This window comes from Callospermophilus lateralis, chromosome 9 (assembly GCF_048772815.1).
Source record: "Callospermophilus lateralis isolate mCalLat2 chromosome 9, mCalLat2.hap1, whole genome shotgun sequence".
NCBI classification, from domain to species: domain Eukaryota; kingdom Metazoa; phylum Chordata; class Mammalia; order Rodentia; family Sciuridae; genus Callospermophilus; species Callospermophilus lateralis.
This window is the reverse complement of record NC_135313.1, coordinates 24,392,347-24,414,418: the sequence shown is the minus strand read 5'-3', so window position 1 is coordinate 24,414,418 and position 22,072 is coordinate 24,392,347. Positions and strand designations below refer to the sequence as shown.

The 22,072-nt window shown below is 32.3% G+C and overlaps 1 protein-coding gene across 1 annotated transcript in view; it reads right to left on the bottom strand.

The window, feature by feature from the left end:
- Erbb4 (erb-b2 receptor tyrosine kinase 4) overlaps positions 1-22,072 on the bottom strand; it is a 681,070-nt gene that overhangs the window by 254,844 nt on the left and 404,154 nt on the right. Inside the window, exons 11-12 of the mRNA XM_076866449.2 lie at positions 20,514-20,604; positions 18,240-18,439 (exon numbers count right to left, since the gene is read on the bottom strand). Coding sequence (XP_076722564.1) covers positions 18,240-18,439; positions 20,514-20,604 — 291 coding nt within the window. The remainder of the gene's footprint in view (positions 1-18,239; positions 18,440-20,513; positions 20,605-22,072) is intronic.

Below are 22,072 nucleotides of genomic sequence, written 5' to 3'. Positions count from 1 at the left end.
ACCTTGATATTAGTACATGCAAAAAATAATTTTAAAAGAATATTCAAAATTGCAGGCTAACCCATGAGGAGGTATAGAGTTTAAAACACAAACAGGGGTTTTTAATCTTATGTCTTTTTTATGATGGGAGAAGTTCCAAAGATTTGGGGGGCTATGTTTTAAAATTGCCAGTTAAGACTGTCCATTTCTGTTCTCCTTTATACTGAATGGCATTTATTCAGTATATTATTATTTGCATCATGTAACATAATTTTTTTGAAGGGCCACTAGATGCTGAATAAGAAGTGCTCATAAAGATTTCAAATTCTATTCTGGGTACCTGAAAAGTGATTTTAGGCATCAGAAACACAAGTGCATACGGTTTTCATGAAATGTTATGAATTCTCACAAAGATAAAAACATTGAAATCCTTATCTTTACATTGATTACCAATTTTATTTATTATAGGCTGTAAGGTTTCATTGCAAAAGTCATTTGTGAAGTAAAATAGAAAAAAAATACTATCTTAAACAAAAAGAAATTAAACAAGTAAAAAAAATGAACTATGCATTCAAAGAAGGTAAGGAGAGGAGAAAATAATAGAACTAAATGGCAACTGAACATGTTAATGTAACACAACCAGGGGACCATATCCTGGAAACTGTGAAAGTCAGCTGTTCTAATGTACTCTTGAGAGCATACTGCTTCCACCTTGGATGCTGACAAGGTTTTAAAATAGTGAAATAAATTTCCTAGTTCCTACTTTCTTTGTCTAATATCATGGGGGCTAAAGAAGTGCCCATGTTAAATAGTGTAGAATATTTTCTTAAGGCTGATAGACATATCAATAAGACTTTTTACTTTATAACTGCTTACATGAATAATCTCTACCAGTATAGTTTACGATAGGAGAGTATATATATACATATACACTTTAAGATAAGAAAATATATATATATATTTATATTTATTCATTTATAAAGCAGTTTTAGTTTTACTGAGTTATATATGACATGATACATTGCTCATGTATAAAATGTACAATTTGATAAGTTTTGTCATGTGTATATACTTATGAAATGTATACATAGTAAAGATAATAAATGTATCCAATACCTCCAAAAGATTTGTTATGATGTACGTAATCGCTCCCTTTTGTCCCATCCCCCTCAGACAACCAGGGGTTTAGTTTCTGTTACCATATACATATATTTGTGTTTCATAGAATTTTATATAATATGTATCTCTTCTTATATAGTTTCTTTCCCTTCCCATGATTTTTGAAGATTCATCTATGTTCTGTGTATCAATATTTCATTCATTTTTTATTGAGTATATTCCATTGAACATATCATTTTTTTCAAATCCATTTACCTATTGACTGACATTTAGACTGTTTTCCATTTTGGTCTATTAAAAATAAGCTACTATAGGGCTGGGGTTGTGGCTTAGTGGAGAAGCACTTGCCTAGCACATGTGAGGCACTGGGTAACATCCTCAGCACCACATAGCAAAATAAATAAATAAAATAAAGATATAACTAAAAATACTTAAAAAATAAGTTACTATAAATATATGTATACAAGGTATGGATACACACATTCATTTCTATTGGGTAAATATTCAGAAATGGTATGGTTAAATAATATGGCAGATATGGGGTTAACTTTTATGAAACTGTGAAATTGTCTCTCAAAGTAGTTGCACCAATTTACATTCCCACCAACCATGAACACAACTGGAGAGCTGAAGTTCTCCCATGTCTTTGTTAATACTTGATATGATCACTGTTTTAATCTAGTCTTCCTTTATTGGCATGCAATAGTTTATCATGGCAATTTTTATTTACATTTACCCATGATTAAAGATGTTGAAATAACTAAAGTAAAAAAAATTACATTAGTTTAAAAAAATTAAAAGATTTTGAGCATCTTTTAATGTATCTATTTGATATTCATCTATCTTGTTTGGTGAAGTGATACCAAATCTTCAATTTTGTTATTATATTGATTTCTTATTTCCTGGTATTGAGAGTTTTTTTATTTTATAAGTACTTTCTTCTGATTTTAGCTTTTTCTTTTCACTATTTTAATACTGTCTTTTAGAAGTTTTAAATTTTGATGAAGTACAAGTTATCAATTTTATCTCTATAAATAATGCTTTTCATATCATGTCTAAAAAGTTTTAAATATGCCTGACCTAGGGTCATGATATTTTTTTCTGATGTTTTCTTTTATAATGTCCTTGTTTTGGGTCTTACAAATATGTATATGATCCACTTGGAGTTAATTTTTGTTCACGGTAGTATAGCAGTTAAGGTTCTCCAGAAAGAAGTAAAAACAATATAATATAACAAATTATATATATTTATATAAAATAACTGTGGATTGATTATTTCTGGTTCTGTTCCTATTGATTTATTTATCTCCAATGGCACATAAATATTTTTCATCTTGTCAATTTTAATTAAGCCACAACCCCAACCCTGTAGTAGCTTATTTTTAATAGACCAAAATGGAAAACAGTCTAAATATCTGTCAATAGGTAAATGGATTTGGAAAAAAATTGATATGTTCAATGGAATATAATCAATAAAAAACAAATGAAGTATTGATACACAGAACATGGATGAATCATTAAAAACCATGGGGAGGGAAAGAAACTATATAAGAAGAGATATATATAAAATAACTGTGTGAGCCGATCTCTTATTTTATGTTAAACTGGTAAGTAGCACTATCTGCCATCTGCAAACTGGGGTCACATGGAAGCCAGGGATGTAGTTCCAGTTTGAGTCTGAAACTCAGAGATACAACAACAACAATGATGTAAGTTTGGGTCCAAGTCCAAAGGCTAGGAACTAGGAGCACTTTTCTTTATATAGATATTCAATCTTTTCAGCACTATTTGTTTAAGAAATTATCCTTTCTTTTCCAAATGCAAATGTAAATGTAAATTTGCATATTTGTGAAAAATGAATTGTCCCTGTAGTGTGGATTGATTTTTGGTTCTGTTCCTATTAATCTATTTATCTCTAATGGTACATAAATATTTTTTATCTTGTCAAATTTAATCCATTTGTGTTTTTATATTTGAAGCTTATGCTGTGAAAGTAACATGTAATAATGTATCTCACTTTTTACATTCAATCTGTCAATTTCTTTCTTTTAAATAGGTGTTAGACCAATTTAGTATAATTATTGTTATAATATTGTTATAAAATATTAATTAATGTTGTTGAGGCATTCATCTTGCTATTTTTTCTGTTTATTTAATTTGTTCTGTTTCCCTTTCTCTTATGTTTCTGCTACATTTTTTATTAACTGGATTTTTATGATTTCATTTTTTCTTCCCTTTCTGTTTTATGGCATCTGTGGGTTAGGAGCTACATAACTTTTGATTTGCAATTTAATCTCTTGGGCTTGTAATGTACACATTTTTAATTGCACTTTTTTATTCTGAGATAATTCCTGTGTAGTTGTAAGTAACAACATAGAGAGATTCCTTGGTACCTTTACTCAGTTTAACCAAAAGATACGATCTTACAAAACTGTAGCACAATAACACAACCAGGTTGTTGATGTTGATATTGTCAAACTACAGAAGAGATTCCATCCACACCAAGAATCCCTACTGCTGCACGTTTATCTTCACAATGCCTTGTCTCCTATCTTCACTTCCAACTCAACCCCTCAACCTCTCTGAATTCTATAATTTGGTCATTTAAAAATATTGATAAATGGATCCATGCAGTATGTAACTTATAAGGATTGGAATTCTTTTCACTCAGACATCTCCAGAGATTCTCCAGGATGTTCTGTACGTTAGTATCATGTTCCTGTTTTACTGCGAGTAGTATTCCATGGTCTGGATCACCACACTTTATTTAACCATCCATCTGTGGAAGGACACTTGAGTCATTTCCAGTTTACAGGTATTAAAAATAGTGCTGACATAAACATTAGTATATAGGCCATGGTATTAGTATGATTTTAATTCTTCCTAAAATGCTCAATTCCTGGTCACATGGTAGAAGCGTTTCAGTTATTATTATTATTTTTTATAATGAGTATAATAAATTGTTTTCTAGAGTGGCTGTACCATTTTACATTCCAACTGGCAAGGTGTACATTATTGCATTTTTCTGTATCTTCTCTGGCATCTGACTTTATCACTGTTTGTTTTAGATATTCTGATATCTATGGTACTATTTATCATGGTTTTGTAATAAGGATTTAGCCTCCAAAGTCCAGTGGTGGCTAAAAGTAGAGTTAAAGTCTTGGTTGGCATCTCTGCCTCCATTTTGTGTCTATCTTCTTTGCTCCCAGTCACCTTGGATTCCAGGAACAAGGTCTGATCTCATACACATCTTGTGAGAGTGGAAGCTACCCTCCAGGCAACAGGAACTATCTTATCTGGGACAAGGCTCCTCCTGCAATTCTTAGACAATGATGCAAAGAATACCTCAGATTAAGATCACCTTCATGGGCAGCTAGAAAAAGTCCCCAGCTATATAAACCCCCCAACCCTTGCCCTGATTTCCTTTTCTATAAAATCTCAGAATCTCAAACACAGGGATAAAGTCTCCTTGACTTTCTGGTACAGCTACACTGATGAAAGTTCCTTCATGCTTTTCACCATTACCTTTTCTGTTTGTTTTTTGAGGTGAATGGCTTGACCTGATCTTTTGGATTCTCAGAGTCAAGCCTCCAGTTTAGGACTCTGGATCAGCCTTCTTCTGAATTTCCAGGGAACTGGGAATAATGCTGAACATCATTACATATGCTTATTTTCTTCGGCACATAATCTTGGAGAAACTCTCTTCATATGCTTGTCCATTTAAGATCTTTTTGTTGTTGTTATGGTCTATCTGTCATATATTCATGTATATCTATCTGATAAGAAAATCTTTTCTCCTAATTTGTAGCTTAGACTTTTATACTTTACTAGGACAATTTTCAGAGAAAATGTTTTCATTTTGATGAGTGTAAATTTATTAAATTTCCTTACCTAGCTCTAGATCCTAAATAATTTCTCCTTTTTTTAATTTATTTTTCTCCTTCATGGTACTAAGGATCTGTGCCAGGCTTCTCACATGCTAGGCAAGCTCTCTACAAATAAACTATATCTATAGTTATTTCTTTTTTATTATTATGAAAGATTTACAGCTTTATATTTTACATTTAAGTTCATGGCCTATATTTTGCTAATGTATACATAAGGTGTCAAAATCAGGGTAAGATTTATTTTTTGGCCCATGGGAAGTCACTTGTTCCAGAGTCATTTTTTTCTAAAGACTATCTTTTCTTCTGTTGAATTATTTTTACACTTTCATCAGAAATCAACATATATTTTTCAATTGTGGTTAGTTCTTATGTTCTCTGTTTTTTCATTGATTTATGTATGTCTCTCCCTTCACCAATACCACAAAGGTTTAATTACTGTAGCTATGTAATATGGTGAAAGTATGTTAACTAAATGTCCCCACTTGATTTTCTTTTTTCCAAATTCATTTCATCTAGTTTAACATGTTTTCCTTTCCCTATAATTTTATGATAATCTTGTCTCTCTTAAAATCCTTACTTGATTTTTAGAGAAGTTGCACTAAACCTTCGTATTGGTTTATGGAGAATTGATATCTTTATGATTTGAGTCTTCTAATCCAAGAAGGCAGTTTGCTTCTTCAGATTCTTCAATCTTCTCATATTTCTTTCAACAATATTAGTAAGTTTTTAGCATGCAAGACCCAGACATATTTTGTTTTTATACCAAATTATTTCAAATTTTAGTGTTATAAGTATTATAGTTCTGATTTCTGTGTCTACATGTTAATTGCTATTATTAAAATACAAGATAATTTTCTATACTTTATCTTGTATCTGGTGATCATAACAAATTCATTTATTTATTTTATGGCTTTCTGGTAAATTCCTTGGAAATTTTTGTGTAGACAATCATGCCATCTATGGACAGGGGCAGTTTTATTTAGTCCTTTTTGATGTTTATGCTTTCTTTCCTTATGGTGCCTTCTAGAATATCCAATTCTTTGTTGAGTGAATGATGAGAGATGACATTCTTATTTTGTTCCAGTCTATTGTAAAGCATTCAGTCTTCCATCATTAAGCACAAGGTTAGCTTCCAGAGTTTTATAGATGGTTTTCCCAAGCTGAGAAATTTCACCTGCATTTATATTTTTTTGGAGATTTTCTTTTTTTAAATAGAAATGAATGTTATGGTTTTCAAACTTTGATATCACTGGCAATATATTTCTTCCTCATTGTTATATTTTATATATATATATATATATATATATATATATATATATATATATTTGTATATTATAGTATTATATAATATATATTATATTATTTGATTTTTAAATATTGACTCAGCCTCATATCCATGAAATAAATCCAGTTGGTTATGCTGAATACTTCTTTTAAATTATTATTGACTATTACAGCTGCTTTGTCATGAACTTTCTCCTATATATATTTTTGAGAGATACATTGGTCTTTAGTTTTCTCTTCCTTCTTTTTTCCCTTCTCCTTATTCCTCTTCTCATTGCTATTTTTCATTCATGTATAGATCCTAATCTTCAAAATGATCATCCAAAGTAGTAATGGTGATCCATTTTATATATGGGCACAGCCACAGAAATTTCAGCTGCCATACACCACAAGAGACAGGTTTAACCCCAATCCTGCCTGGTCCATTTCCACCTAGTTGGAATACATTCTCAGCTCTGTACTTCAACTTCTCTGACACCATTTATAGGATGATGAGGTACACCTCATTGTATTCTGCTGAGGAAGGATGTCTGCACTCTCCACTCCTTTGTTGATTGGGTTAAGTTGGGGACACATTGCTTCAGGGTGTTTGGCTAGAATAGAGTAATTATTGCTTAAAAGTTTCTTTCCTGTGAATCTGCCCCTTTCTTGGTCCTTTGGGTGGAGAGAGCAGGTATTGCTGGGGACTTTTTCTTTTTGTCTGTACATGTTGGTGTTTTTGAGTTATCTGTTTCTTCACCTCCAAATTCAGGATATTTGACAAAGACAACCCAGGATATGCATTAGATGTTATAGCTAGGATTCCAAATTTCCAAACCTGTCTGCCTTTTTTCTATATCTTTTAGAGTCTTAGATTTAATTTATATATGATGACGAGGGCTTCATTATATTGAAGACAAAATTCAATGACATTCATGAATCAATACTACACATACAAAATTTCAATTTTTATAAGCATTTAGTCATTTTAAGGTTATTATTGAGCTTCATGTTCTGACTTATGAATATTTATATATAAGATTTATATACTCTTGCTTATATGGGGTGAACATTACTACCAGAAGAAATCCTGAAGAAGAAGAAGATATCCTGAGAGAAGTGTGTGAAGACAAAAGTTGAATATTTACAATTGTACTGCCAGGTGTAACGAAATTCTCATTCTTTGTATTTATCACATTTATGTCTTTCTAGAAAATATAATGAATGCTTTAAATTCTTCATGTGTCAAATTCAGAGAACCTCAACAATATTCTTGTTTTTTTTTTTTTTTTTCTTGAGAAAGTTGACAGGAACACCATACCTCTCAGTAGTGACTGGTGTATGACAATCCATCACAATTTTTTAAAGTCCATTATTTTATTTTACTAATTCACAGTACTTTTCTTCAGGTTAGCCAACCTCTCATTTTTAGCCCTTGCTTCTCTCTCTCTCAAGAGTGATAGGACATTGCTAGATATAGAAGGGTAGAATTTCTTGGATTTCCTGTTATAAACTGTAATACTGTAATGTTAATTGTACAGGAATGTTTTAGCCCAGGATTCCGCCTCATTTTCTGTTGTTGGTTGCCTCCTTAAGTCTGTATTCATGTGCCCAACACCAGAGGACTTTGGCATCAAGGCAACCTAGCTACTGAAGGAAATGAATAATGAACAGGAGTTCACAATAACAACATTCTATTCCTTCTTTGCAAACCACTGGATGATGGAACAAAGGACTTGTGGATCATTCTCTCTCCAGTAAAACCAAAGATGTTGTCCCCACAAAGCATAGAACAAAGCCCAGGGAAGCTACTTCTGTGAACTTTTTAAGAGATGTTTTCAATCAGCACCAGGAATTCAGCAGCCCTCTGACCTCCCTGAATGATCTTCCTGTGTGAAGGAGTAAGAGTCCTATCAACGACTGGTTTGCAGTTCAGAGGGACATTATGAACCTCTCTAAAGAAACTTTAGCAGTGTGGGTATTGAGGAACCTTTAACGTCCTCTGTGTTTCCTCCGAAGCTATGAAATAGATTTTTCTTTATCTCATCTGAATTGTACCTGCCTGTTAAAAATGTGGAGAGATAATAATGTGCTTAGTATTTCGACCTTTATAGAGAATATTGAACCTACTTCCATTAAAATGGAGACAAGCTAAAAATAATGGATTTTTTTTTACCATGCTGTATGTGTGAAAGTAAATGGATTAGCTCAAAAATATTGAAATGGAGTACCTGTCTACAGGCACAAGGGCAGAAAAATATCTTCCTTTTATTGTACAGCAAATCCATCCATATTTTTCACATTTTTGATTATACATGGAGACATGGATTTTACTTAGAATGTATTTGGACATGTATCATTAATCTATTTTTTTTAAAGGCTGAATAATGTGGCTTAACATAGTAAAAATTGAGGCTTTGTGATCAGAGAGACAGAGTTCAAGTCCCCTTGGCTTCAAGAGCCAAGTAGCTTTGAGCAATTATTTACATGTTACTCCTTTGTAAAGTGAATAATCACATCTACATTTGAAGAATGTGATAATGTTTCAGCATAATATTATATTAATAGTAGTGTGGTATTTCATTCAGTGTCTGACACATTGTTAGCTCTCCATAAATATATTCAAGAAAATTTGAAATAATGTAAAGATATTCATGAGCTTACTTTTAAAAATTTGCTGAGAAACTACTTACTTTATGTTAGACATTGCCTAGATCTGGGGATATAATAGAAACATGAAATAAAATGCATTCTCTCACCTGACTGAACTTACAGCTAGTTAGGGAGACATAATAGCCCAATAATTATATACATACGTAATTATAATTTTGATAGATTATATGACAAAGTTGTACAGAGTGCAAAAAGAACACAGCAATTGCCCCCACCTAGTTAGAATGTGGCATTAGGTGACATCCCCCAGGAAGAGGAACATTTAAGCCAAGATGAGAAAGATAACAGGAAACATTAAAGCAAAGGGGGATGGGAGAAATTAGAAATTACAACTCTGCTCAAGAGATTCGGAGGAAGGAATGAAATCAGTGTTTTCAAAGAAGCTGGAAATGGGCAATGTGAGAAAATAGTCTGAATAAAGCCAGTGGTATGGCAGGGGCCAGTTATGTAAGACCTAATGGCTGTTTTCAGGATTTTGTGCCTTGTCTGAAAAGCTGCTTAAAACAGTTGAAAGATTTTGAGCCAGAGAGGTAAGGATCTAGTTTGTATTTTTAAAATCTTACTCCAAATACTTTATGTGATCGATTTGAAAACATTCTTGAACAGTTGGTGACAAGGAAGTAATAGTAATGCTGGAGATAAGTACATGGCCCCAGCAGCACCAATTGGAGTTTTTTTTGTTTTGTTTTGTTTTCCCCCACAATACAGATGCTGAGAGAGAGAAGACAGAGATTTTTCAAATTTTTTAATCTGTACTTCTATTTTTAAGGATGTTTTTGCTGTCCCCTGTAAGACCAGCCGTATTCTCTCATAAAGAACAAGAGTCTGTCCTAAAGGAAACCAGGATCAAGTAATGGCAGGATGCAGTCCTGGTGGTGGTGTTTGAACTTCTGGGTCCAAGAAAATCTGAAAGATATTTCTTGGACTTCTGAGTTGTTTTTGCCTAAAATGATTTGAGTAGTGACACTGAAATAGTTTCCTATTGCTGCTGAAGTAAATTCCACAAATGAAATTCTTATAAATATATAAATGGAGTCTCTCAGTTTGGATGTCAAAAGCTCAAAATGAATTTTATAGGGGCCAAAATGAAGGTAACAGCAAGACTGATGCCTTCTGGAGGCTCTGAAGAGGGTCTCCTTTTGCCTCTTCTAGCTTTCAGAGGACTTCTTGGCAACCCTCGGCTTGTAGCTACTTCACTTCAACCTGTTTCCGTCACCTTTTCCTTTACTGTAGTCAAATCTCCCTTTTATAAGTCTGTACGTGATTACATCTGTGGCTCATCGAATAACCCAGGATAATGTTCCCAGCTTAAATTCTATAACTGGGTCCCTTGTGCCTTGTAAGGTGACATTCCACAGGTTTTGTGAATCAAGATGTGGCCATTCTGAAGGGGATGGGGAGGGGAGCATTGTTAGCCTTTTATGAGCACTTAATAGTGTTGAAGTAAGCTCTGTGAGTGGGTTAGGTGAGATATTTAAAGAAGAAGGACAGTATGTATCTTGACATGACATTGTACATCTGTGAAACATTAAGTTAAATCTATGAAGAAATTAGGGAGGTAGGCATGGAGGAATAAGTACCAAAACAACCATTCACCATTCATCGGATAAGGAGACATTACCCATACACCCTCACTCTTAAGCTAGGGAAATCTGTCTATGACTAGCATGGGATCTGGGCAGGAAATCCTGAAAGTGATATATATATATATATATATATATATATGTGTGTGTGTGTGTGTGTGTGTGTGTGTGTGTGTGTGTGTAAAAAAGGGTGTAAAAAAAGAATATATATACATCTATATATATATGTGTGTGTGTGTATACACATATATATACACACACATATCTATATATGTATATATATATTCTTTTTTTTACAGCCCTTGAATATTTGCTTTAAATACTAAGCACATTTAAAAATACCTCTCAGCAGTAACATTAACTACAAAAATGTAAAATAAATCTGCAGTATTTTACTAGAAATCTAAAGTAAATAAAATTTAATAGTAGAATATATACTATACTACAATTACTCAATTAATATGTTAAACTATCATTAAATATTCTCTTTATTTTATTGAGTGGATTATTGTTAGCAATGAAAAAAAGAACAGTATTTATAGGACTCTGTATAAAGTCCATTCTTAAGCTTTGAAATTTTTGAAGTATGCGCTTTTCAGCTACTCGCCTGTGAATCTGCCTCAATGAATCCTTTAGGAGGGAAGAAACTCCCTCGTAGGAAGAAATGAAATGCCAGGACCACAGGTTTTAAATATGTTGCTGACTATAGCATGATTGGGAGGATAATAAGGGAAGTGACAGACTACTTTCCAGAGGATTCCCTAAAGATACCTGCCTTGGGATGATCTGATGCATATTAAAAATGCAGAATCAGGGTTCCCACATCATTCTGTCCTTGTGAGTTTTGAAGAGTTGGTTAACAGAGAGCTAAAAACTAGGTGGCTTCACACAATAGGATTTTATTTTCTCACAGTTTTGGAGACCAAAAGTATAAAATCAAGGTTTGGCAGGTAGGTTTCTTGTTGGGTAGGCAGGGATTGAAGGGTTCCCTGCTCCCTCCTAGCTTCTGGAGGATGATGGCATCCCTGGAGCCCCCAGGTTTCAGCTGCTTCCCTCTAGTCTCTGGCTCTGTCGTGGCATGACTGTCTCCCTCATGGGGTTGGTACCATTTTCACATAGTGTTTGCACTTTATCTTTATGTCTCTTCTTATCTAAGAGCCTTCATTTTAACATAATTTAATTACTTCTTCAAATAACTTCACATTTAAGGCATCATGGGTTAAGACTTTAGCATATGCTTTTTAGAGGCACAATATAATCTACAAATACTGTTGAAATAGAAACCTCTGGAAACTGGAGTTTAGATTTCTGCAGTTTTTAATAATGAAAAATTGTAACTATCAAGTATTACAACCACCAATCTAGAGGTAAGTTGGGTTTATATATTGCCATTTGTGGTAAAAAAAAAAAAAAATCAAAGCCTGCAGTAATCCTGGCTTTTATTTTTGAGAGATCTTCCATGCCTTCAGAATTTCTTCATTGCAAAATAGAAGGGGTATCATTTCTGAAACTATTCTGCAACAGTAACTGCTTATTACCCTTTGGATAAGAACATAGAGAACATTCCATAGCATGTTAGTAATTAGACATTGTGCTGTTTCAAATACAATAAGAAAATCTTATTTGAATTCTTTCTTTCACACAGAACAGTATATTCATGTATTACTTTGATAATTCAAAAAGAAAATTTTGAAAGCATAATTAAGATTTCCTATCTTATGATTACTTAGAAGAATATAGACTACACTATGTTCTAAGTTATGTACATTATAGTTCATACCAAGGTATAGTTTAACAAAAGGCAGAATTCATCAATTTCCTTCCCAGCAAAGATCGGCTCCCAAGTATAAAGTATAAAGGATGATTCTTCTAACCTTGTAGGCAGCAACTAATTTGTAATGAACATTTACCCAAGGTAGTATGGGATGGGATGGGATGGCCATAGGAAAGAAATCTCCTGCTTTTGCTGTAGATTCTTAAGGTAGATCTTAACATCAAATTTCATTTTCTGCAGCATACAGAAATGATGGTGACTGTCACATTTTTCTGAATAGTTCATGTAAAACATTTTTTTTTTTTGGATTTTCCAAAAGTACCAACTCTGTCTTTATCATAAAGTCAATTTTAAATATTTTAATTAGGAAAATAATGCGTTCCAAGGGATTCTCAAGTATAGACATTCACTTGTCATCTCAAGAGATGATTTTTAAATTTCTAACCTCCTGTTTATAACTACACTTATTACTTCATGTCTACCAGTGGATGATAGGCTTCTCACAATTTTATATTTTGCTACTTTAAGAAAGTGGATTTTCTTCTACCCACCCCAAAAAGAAAAAAAGTTCTTGATATTTCTTTTTCCTCTCTCATTCTCCATAAAAGGCACTGTTTTCATTAAGTAAAAAATATTGTAACTTTTTGCCACATAATGTGTATATATGTGAGTGTACAGTATATGATTTATTTTAATATGAAAATAAAATAATTGTATAATAATAACAGCTATTATATATATATATATATATATATATATATATATATATAACATTTACTTTGAGATAGATATTCAGAATGTAAATAGACTCTATTTTACAAATGAAAAAAATGAAGATAGAGATATTTTTAAATAAATTACAAAAAGCAGAATATTAAAGAATCTTGCTGAGATTAAAACCCTAGCCTTTGGGCTATAGAGTGTTGCTGTGGTTTGAGTGTGGTTCATCTCACCATAACTCACATGGAGGCTAAGCTCTCAATGCATTGGCATAGAAAGGAGTAGGGACCTTTAAGAGGTAGAGCCTACTGGGAGATATGACTGCCTTCATGAAGCCATTAATGCTGGTCTCCCCTTGGATCTCCCATGAGTAAATGAATTCCCTCAAGAGTAGGTTTTACAAAAGAACAAGCCTGGCCCCTCCTTGCCCCTCACTTCCTCTCAGGCCATGTAAACCATCTCCAACATGCTCTCACCATGTTATGCCATTGGCCATGTTGTGACATAGCCAGAAGACTCTAGGTAGGGGCAGACCATACAGGAAAACCCAATGCTGGCCTCTCAAACTCCAAAACTATGAATTAAATAAACCTCTTTGCTTTATAAAATATCCACCCTCAGGTTTTTTATTGTCTTAGCACAAAAATGGGATAAGGTATGTGTGGTGCTGAATATTTTATTATATAGGGTATTATAGTAAATCAACAGGTTTTCTTATAAAATCAATTGCTTTTTCTTTATTGAGAGAAAAATCATAGTAAAATGAAGAGCTTAGTCTTTGAAATCAGATGGACATTGGGTTCAATCCCTGGATATGTTCTTTCATAGCTCTACACATTGAAAGTATTATTTAACTTTCTTGACTTCTGTATATTCACTTGCAAAATGGAGATAATTATCATTTACAGAGTGGTTATGACAATTAAATTAACCTATCTGAATAGATTGAGACTTAAAATCTGACATCTTTTCTGGCTCTTTATTTAGCAGAAACATTGCAGACAACTAAAATCAGTGAGACTAGATATGTTCTTCAATAAATTCTGTTGGCTCAATAATATAATCAATAGGAAGGTCTTAAAAATATGCCATACCAAAATTTTCATATGGATTAAATTTTCAATATAGTTTTTAATGTACTAGAAGAAAAAACTAAGAATACATTAAGATAAGAAACAAAAAATATGTATCAAAAGAAAAAAGTTAAAAAATTACCTGTAAGACAGAAAGTTATTCACAACAGTTAAAAGGAACAAAATGTTAATGTGTTCAATTTATGAAGAACTTTTCAAATAGAGAAGGAAACAGGAAACTCCAAAACGGATAATAGATAAAGTTCATGGATAAAGTGTATAAAGTAATTTATAAGAGGAAAAATGTAAATGATTGATCAACATATAAAAAGAGGCTCAGTCTCAACCTAAAACATGTAAATTTAAAAGAACTTGTTTTCTTTTTTAAGCTCACTGAAATATAAAACCATGAACATCCAATTTTATAAAAAGTGGTAGAAAATACTCCTATTCTACAGTGTTTGGGACAACTGTGAACTGATCCAATAGTTTTGAAAGATGATACGGCAATATATAAGAAAACTTTATGTAGCTTTATTTACACAGAAATTTCACTGCTAAGATTTTAGCCTCAGGAGAGAATTGCACACTGTATAAGGTTTTATGAACTAGGATACACATTAAAGCAGGAGTAATAATATGAAAAATGGAAATAAGCTATATTAATATGACAGTGACTCAACAAATATTTTTATATATTGCTTTTTAAAAGAATAAAGAAGAGTTCTATACACTGACATGGAAGAGGCTTATAATGTATTAAAACACATATATAACTGAATAGTATTTAAGTGTATTTGGTATGATCTCATTTTCACATGAAAATATACATTTCATTATTGATAGCTATGTATGTTACATACTTATGCACCAAAATAAATGTCTTCCTTTTAGATGTTTTCATTATTTTGTTTTCCAACAATGAGGAAGGTGCTATATTATCAAAGGAAAAAATAAAGATACTTCTATTTTAAAAGCCAATAATGAATTTAATTTTTCTCTTATTTATATTGAGTTTAACTCTACATTACAAATAAGTTTAAGGCATGATATTCATAGGTTCAAATGTAATCTGGTTTTGAAAAGTTGATATAACATGTATCTTTACACTGTTTATTTTTTGGTTTTAAAATTTTGTGCTTAACTCTTTAAAGAAACTTCAAAATACTTGTATAAACCTCCTCTAAAACTTCTTTTACCTAGCATCATTTTGTTAATACCAGAATCTCATAAGTGAAGGAGAAAGAAAATGTTCCCGCTTTTCATGTCCTGGGTTTCTCTCAATTTCAATCTCTTCAAGCCATACAGCCTGCTTTGAAATTTTTGACTTGAAAGAATAAGCTTATTGAAGTCACTGTCACCCTTTGTAGAGGAGGTGAAGCTTTTATTGTCATTACCATCTTAAATCATGCTGAATTTCAGATGCTACTGTTATAAATGAGGAGTGCCTTTTAGGTTAGAAAAATAGCACCCAAATTTAGATTGGAGTATTTTTGTCGGGAATGGGGTGGAGCGCAGGCTTATGTGGGTCTGTGCATACATGTATATGGACTCCATATGTGGTTATATATGTTATATGTGCATATATGGAAATGTAGTCCATGTGTGTACACTTATCTGTGGTAGTGAATATATGTGTATGCTCATGTATACTTGTGTTTTTACAAATACAAAGAAAAAATGAACTAAAATGCAATATTTAACAATGCATGTAAAAGGAAGCAAATATTTAGGCCTTCCCATTTGCACATAATACTGTGGATAATGAGAAGGTTCTTATCATATGTGGGAAGCACTTACAGGCTCACTGTAAACATAAGGAGCATCATCTCTGAGGTCATGTTCACAGGGTAAATATGTTTCTGAAAATATAGGCATGTGGAATTCTCATGGATCCAATGTGCTGTGAGACAGAAGTCCAAATTTTGATAAATGGATTTCATGCCAAATACATTTATTCTAAGATGTTAAAAATGAAAAATGATATGCTTGATTTTATACTATAGCACCACAAAACTGCTTCCCCTAACTGCTTCATTTCTTCTCCAAACTGCAAAGTGAAATCTGAACATACAGAAATAAAAAAACAGATTCCTGGTCTGAAGAATTTGCTAAACTGAGTCCAAGAGGCATGACACCTGGTCATGACAAAGCTCAAGACCATGAAAGATATTTAGTTAGCCATACTGACTATTATTACAATTCACTTTTTTGATTTTTTGGAAAATTTATAAGTCTTAAAGAGGTATGGAACAATATTATAGAATTTTTTAGAAACTCCCTTTTCCCATTTTGCTTTTCTACAGTTAATTTATAATTGTATTTTCTTCTTCCCATTTTCTTTTGTTTTGGTGTATTATAAAAAAGATAAAAAATGTGAATATTTGTAAGGTTTGCAGGTAGGTTATACCAAAAAGGACCTTTAAGATGATTTTTTTTTTTTTTTTGTCTTCAGAGTTACCTTCCTATCTTTGAAAAGTAGTGGTACTCTTTTTTTTTTTTAATGAAGCAAAAAGACTGTATAATTCTTACTAGGAAAATATTCATAAAGCAGTATTCAAGATTATTTTAGCATCATGAATCATCTCTTTGGGGTGTATATGCACTCATATGTAGAGAAGTATGGGTCAAGAAGCTTAAGTATTAGCAAAAGGGTAAAGCACACTGTGTGTCAGGAATCAGCATTGTATAAAAACGGGAAAATATTCCAGAACAAATAAAAGGTGAATTTAATTTAACATTAAGCTGCATATTTTGATACATAAGTAGATTTTCTATCTTTTGATTCTATGTTGAAAAGAAGAACATGTAAAAACTTAAGTTCTCTTAAAGCAAGAACTTCATGCTGCAAATAGATCTCCTTTCCCCAGAAAATCCTTTTAAGAAACATAAACAGCTAAAGATCAAGACCATGATCAAGATCAGATGGTAAAGTATGTAAGTTACTCATGAATTATATTCTTTGAAAATTGCTAGTCTGAGATGCCTTAAACCATTTGTGGTACAAGGTGGGGTGTTAATAAGTTAATAAGTTAATCAATTCACAGGCTACTTAACTCCATAAAATTAAATCATGTTGGCTCTTTAAGAGTTTAATTTTTTTTTCAAAAATCCTCTACTATTTGTTACACATACATAAGACACACACACACACACACACACACACACTCACTCTCTCATACACACACACACACTCACTCTCTCATACACACACACACACACACACACACACACAACACACAAACTAAATCATTATTAATTCATACCCTGTTGATTGTTCTAACAGTGAGATAAAAGAAGTAACGTAATAGCCTAAGAGTAAAACTTTTCTCTGGGAATCTACCTTTTAAAATGAATGGACATTTAATGTCCACCAGAGAATATGCATTTGCAAATGAATCATTAGATTTCTAAAACTTCATAATTGGTATCTACCATAAATAAGTCATACATGAATACTAGGGCACTATGAATACTAGTGGCACTCCCAGGACGTAGAAAGGAATAGTGCTCAGTAGAAAAATAGAGAGGAGTTAAGTATTAATCACTGAGTCTCAATGTCTCACATAAGGAATGGCATAGTCCTATGCCCATGAAAACATTATTTCCATTGCTGTAACAATGAAGTGATGAAGAGGATCAGTAGTATTAAAACAGGTGAAAAGGGAAATAATGAAATATCTATACAAATAACATTTGTATAAGGAAAATTCCTCTCCGACCCTATATTTTTCACAGTACAGAAGAACACATCTTCATTTCACCCCCCACACCCAAATAGCAAAACTGTGTTATTCCGAGTTCACTGCAACCAAACAGCAAACACAGAATTTAATAAGATGGATTTCCACAAAGTGATGTAATTCAAGGAGTTATCTAGACGCTTATTAAATCATGCAATGCCTGCGTTCCACTTGAACCTACCAAATCAAAATCTCCACAGGAAGATTCCTAAGATAGGCAGGATTTGCAAACATGCAATATGTAACAAATTATCACTTTCTCTGATTATTTTATGCCATACTGGTAATTATAGCTACCCCCCTTTATCAGAGTTGGTAAAAGAGGGGAATGATTCAGACCTGCTATTATTTTGGAGTGTTTGGTCCAATGTAGAATGGAAAGTTTTAAAGTTTCTGTGTTTTAAGTGTCTGGATCAAGTACTTACTACAGTTCTCAGCTTTTCTGTTATCCCGGATCACTATTCTTTGGTTAATGGTGCTGAAGAGGGTTGTCCAGTTGATGGTGTGATAATAACACAGGTTGCTATTGTCGGTTATATAGATGTTTCCTGCACTAATCTCCTTCAGAGACTGGAACTGTAGAGAGGTAATGCCTTGTTGCTTGAGGATCAGCAAGGAGAGGCCACTAAGGAGGATAAAGAGAATGGAGCAAGGATAAATATGTTCTGGCCATGAATTGCTCTCTTGTAATAAAATAAGGATATCACTTCTTACTCCAAAAAGAATATCAATGGATCACAGAGACAGATCAATATGCCTGTGCTCAGAATAAAATTTTCATCTTTAGATGCTATATACTGCCAGTTCTAATGTTAATAATTTGTTTCCCAAAGGAATATGTCCATTTCTTAAAATTATGAATCTTAACAATATCTCTCTATCTTTATATTTACTACTTAAGTATTTGATCACTGTCTTTCCTCCTCCACTTGGATTTCATACTCCTCAACAATAAAATAATGTAGTAAGACTAAATAATTATTTGTACAATGCTTGCTTATCTATCCAAAGAGATGCTGTTCTACTATAACTATGTAATATATTTCAGAGGATAGATATTGCAGAAAATGACTACAGATTTGGGGTTTATTAATTTCTCATAAACCAAAACAATCATCATTAAGGAATTCATAAATAATATTAGGGCATATTAAAAATTAAAGAGTAGAAGAAAAATAAATTTTTAAAAACTATTCAGAGGGCTTGAACAGCTGGGGAAAACTTCACTAAAAGTTAAAAACAACTACTCTGTATAAATACAGCAATTATCATTTCAAAAAACTATTATTATTTCAATATAGTCCACAGTTTTATAATTATTTTTGCTTTTATTCTCTAAAAAGCATGAGTCCTAGCCAGGCACCAGGGTTTACACCTGTAATCCCAGTAGCTCGGCAGACCAAGAAAGGAGGATTGTGAGTTCAAAGCCATACTCAGCAACTTAGCAAGACCCTAAGCAAGTTAAAAAGAACATGTCTCAAACTAAAAGGTAAAGAGGGTCAGTTATGTGGCTCAGTGCTTAAGCACCCCTGGGTTCAATCCCCAGTACGAAATAATAGGAATAATAATAATAATTATTATTATTCCTATATTTCATTCAACTTGTAACTTTATTTTTCATTTTGGACAATAAAGTTTTCCTTTTCACTAATAATTTTAAATGTAACTTGCTGTTGATATTTAGAATTGTTTTTAATAATGAAAGCATATGGGGCTAAATGATAAAAACTGAATCATAATTCACTCTTTAAAATTTTTGTTTTCTTCATACCCACCTTGAGTTTTTATTACAAGATGAGCACAAGGCCTTAAGTGATTCTAATATTTAATTCAAGGATAGTAAAAGTTGTTTGTATATGCACTTGAGCACACTGTATCTCTCAACTACCCCTTTACATTAAGCTCCTGTCCCCTTTTAATTTTTAAAAAAACTTTTCACAGATATTGTAGATTTTAATAATAAAATGCAGTGTACTATATATAAAACATTATTATAAAATAATCCATTATAGTATTGACTTTAGACATTTCACAGATTTAAGCAAATTAAATAACAATATATTGATGTAAATAAACTTGTATTAATTCATGAATAAAAACTTCATGCAGATAAATTCTGAGATAAACTAAAAAAAAGTAGTGGTTTAATAAAGATTGTTATTTAGTTTTATCATGTGAATTTAAAAGATAAGATAAAATTGTATAACAAAGTCCACCTATTTTAATTTTGCTCTCCATTTATTAACCAGAGTTGCATGTAGAGTGGTGGACAAATCCCAAAACACCAGCCCTATGAAGCATAGTTTAAATGACAGCACCAGAGACAATACAGCCTTCTGGTACAACAGCATAGACAGTACCAAGTAACTTCACTATATCGTAAGATAATATACAATCAAAAAGAAAGTTCAACTTTGTAGTTCACATTAAGCATCACAGATTTGTAAAATACTAATATTACATTAGATGATGTCAGTTGGAAAATCTAATGATGTATTCTGTATACTTCATATCATCATTAGGGTTATTTTTATTAAGCTTATTTTTGGAATTGAAGGCAGAAACATCATATTACCAGAATCAGTAAATCAATAAGATTGATGGTTTTGACTTGATGTACACATGATACTACTCTTAAAATTTGGGCAACTTTCAGCTTAATCCAAATATATATTATTAATCCAAATATATATACCTACCTATAGAGTACTCTTCCACCAATGGTCACCAGGTTGGAAAAAACACTGAAGTCAGTCATATTTGGGGGCCATGATTGTATGTTCAAGAAACCTACAAGTGATAGGATGGTAAAAATAAACCAGGATATCATTGTCTTAGTAGTAGTGTTGATTATTAAAATATGATGAAAATGTATTGATAGTTTATGGGAGGTAATAAAATGACTGTCCATTTCTGTTTATGAAAGATTCTACAACATATGTATTCTTCTAACATTGAGTACCTTAACCCATGAATATCCCACACACTGGACTAAATTATAAGCAATTGATATCAAAACTATGACCCCCCAAAAATCCATGTATCTCATCCATATAGGATCATAAAACTGTATATGCTAAGACATAAATGATTCAGTTTGTTTTATTCTTTTAAATGAAAAAATATACTTAAATAAAGAAAAAATATGGTTTCTACTTCTATGAAATCATTTATCATTTTACCTCTATACTTGTGACATCAGTATCCACGTTGCATTCTAAGCCATTTATGTATATATTTAACCTGTCTTCTTAAATTTTAAATTCTTTAATTTATTTTATTTTTTATTGTTTCTTTTTAGTTACATGTGACAGAAGAATCATTTTGATATAATTATACAAGCATTGACTATATCTTATTCTAATTAGGACCCCATTCTTATGGAAGTACACAATGGTGAGATTCACTGTGATATATTCACATATATATATATATATATATATATATATATATATATATATATATATATATATATAGGAAAATTATGTCAGGTTCATTCCACTGTCTTTCCTTTTCCTATCCCCCCTTCCCTTCATTCCCCTTCGTCTAATCTACTGAACTTTTATTCCCTCTGTCCTCATTATTTTAGGTTAGCTTCCTTGTATCAGTGAAAACATTCCACCTTTGTTTTTTTTGGCTTATTTCACTTAGCATGATAGTATCTAGAACCATCCATTTACTGGCAAATGTCAGAAAGTCATTCTTCTTAATGGCTGGACAATGCTCCATTGTGTATATACACATTTTCTCTATCCATGCATCTGCTGATAGGTTGGTTCTATAGCTTAGCCATTGTGAATTGTGCTGCTCTAAACATGGATGGGGCTGCATCAATGTAGTGTGCTTATTTTAAATTCTTTGGCTATATACTGAGGGGTGAAATAGCTGGGTCAAATGGTGGTTCCATTGCTAGTATTTTAGTACAACCACTCTGGAAAGAAGTATGAAGATTCCTCAAAAAAAAAAAATACATTTTAAATTCCGGTGTAAGTCCATGTCTGATTCATATTTATGAGCTATATAACACTATTATAATAGTATTAAATATTTTAGGTACTCAATAAATATGAGTGGTACATATGCTGGGCACGCCTGCAATAAAATTACATACAAGAGGAAGCGAGGGGAAAGGGAAAAATAATACAAGGGGGAGATATGAACTACAGTAGAGAGGGTAGAGAGAGAAGAGGGGAGGGGAGGGGAGGGGAGGGGGGATAGTAAAGGATAGGAAAGGCAGCAGAATACAACAGACACTAGT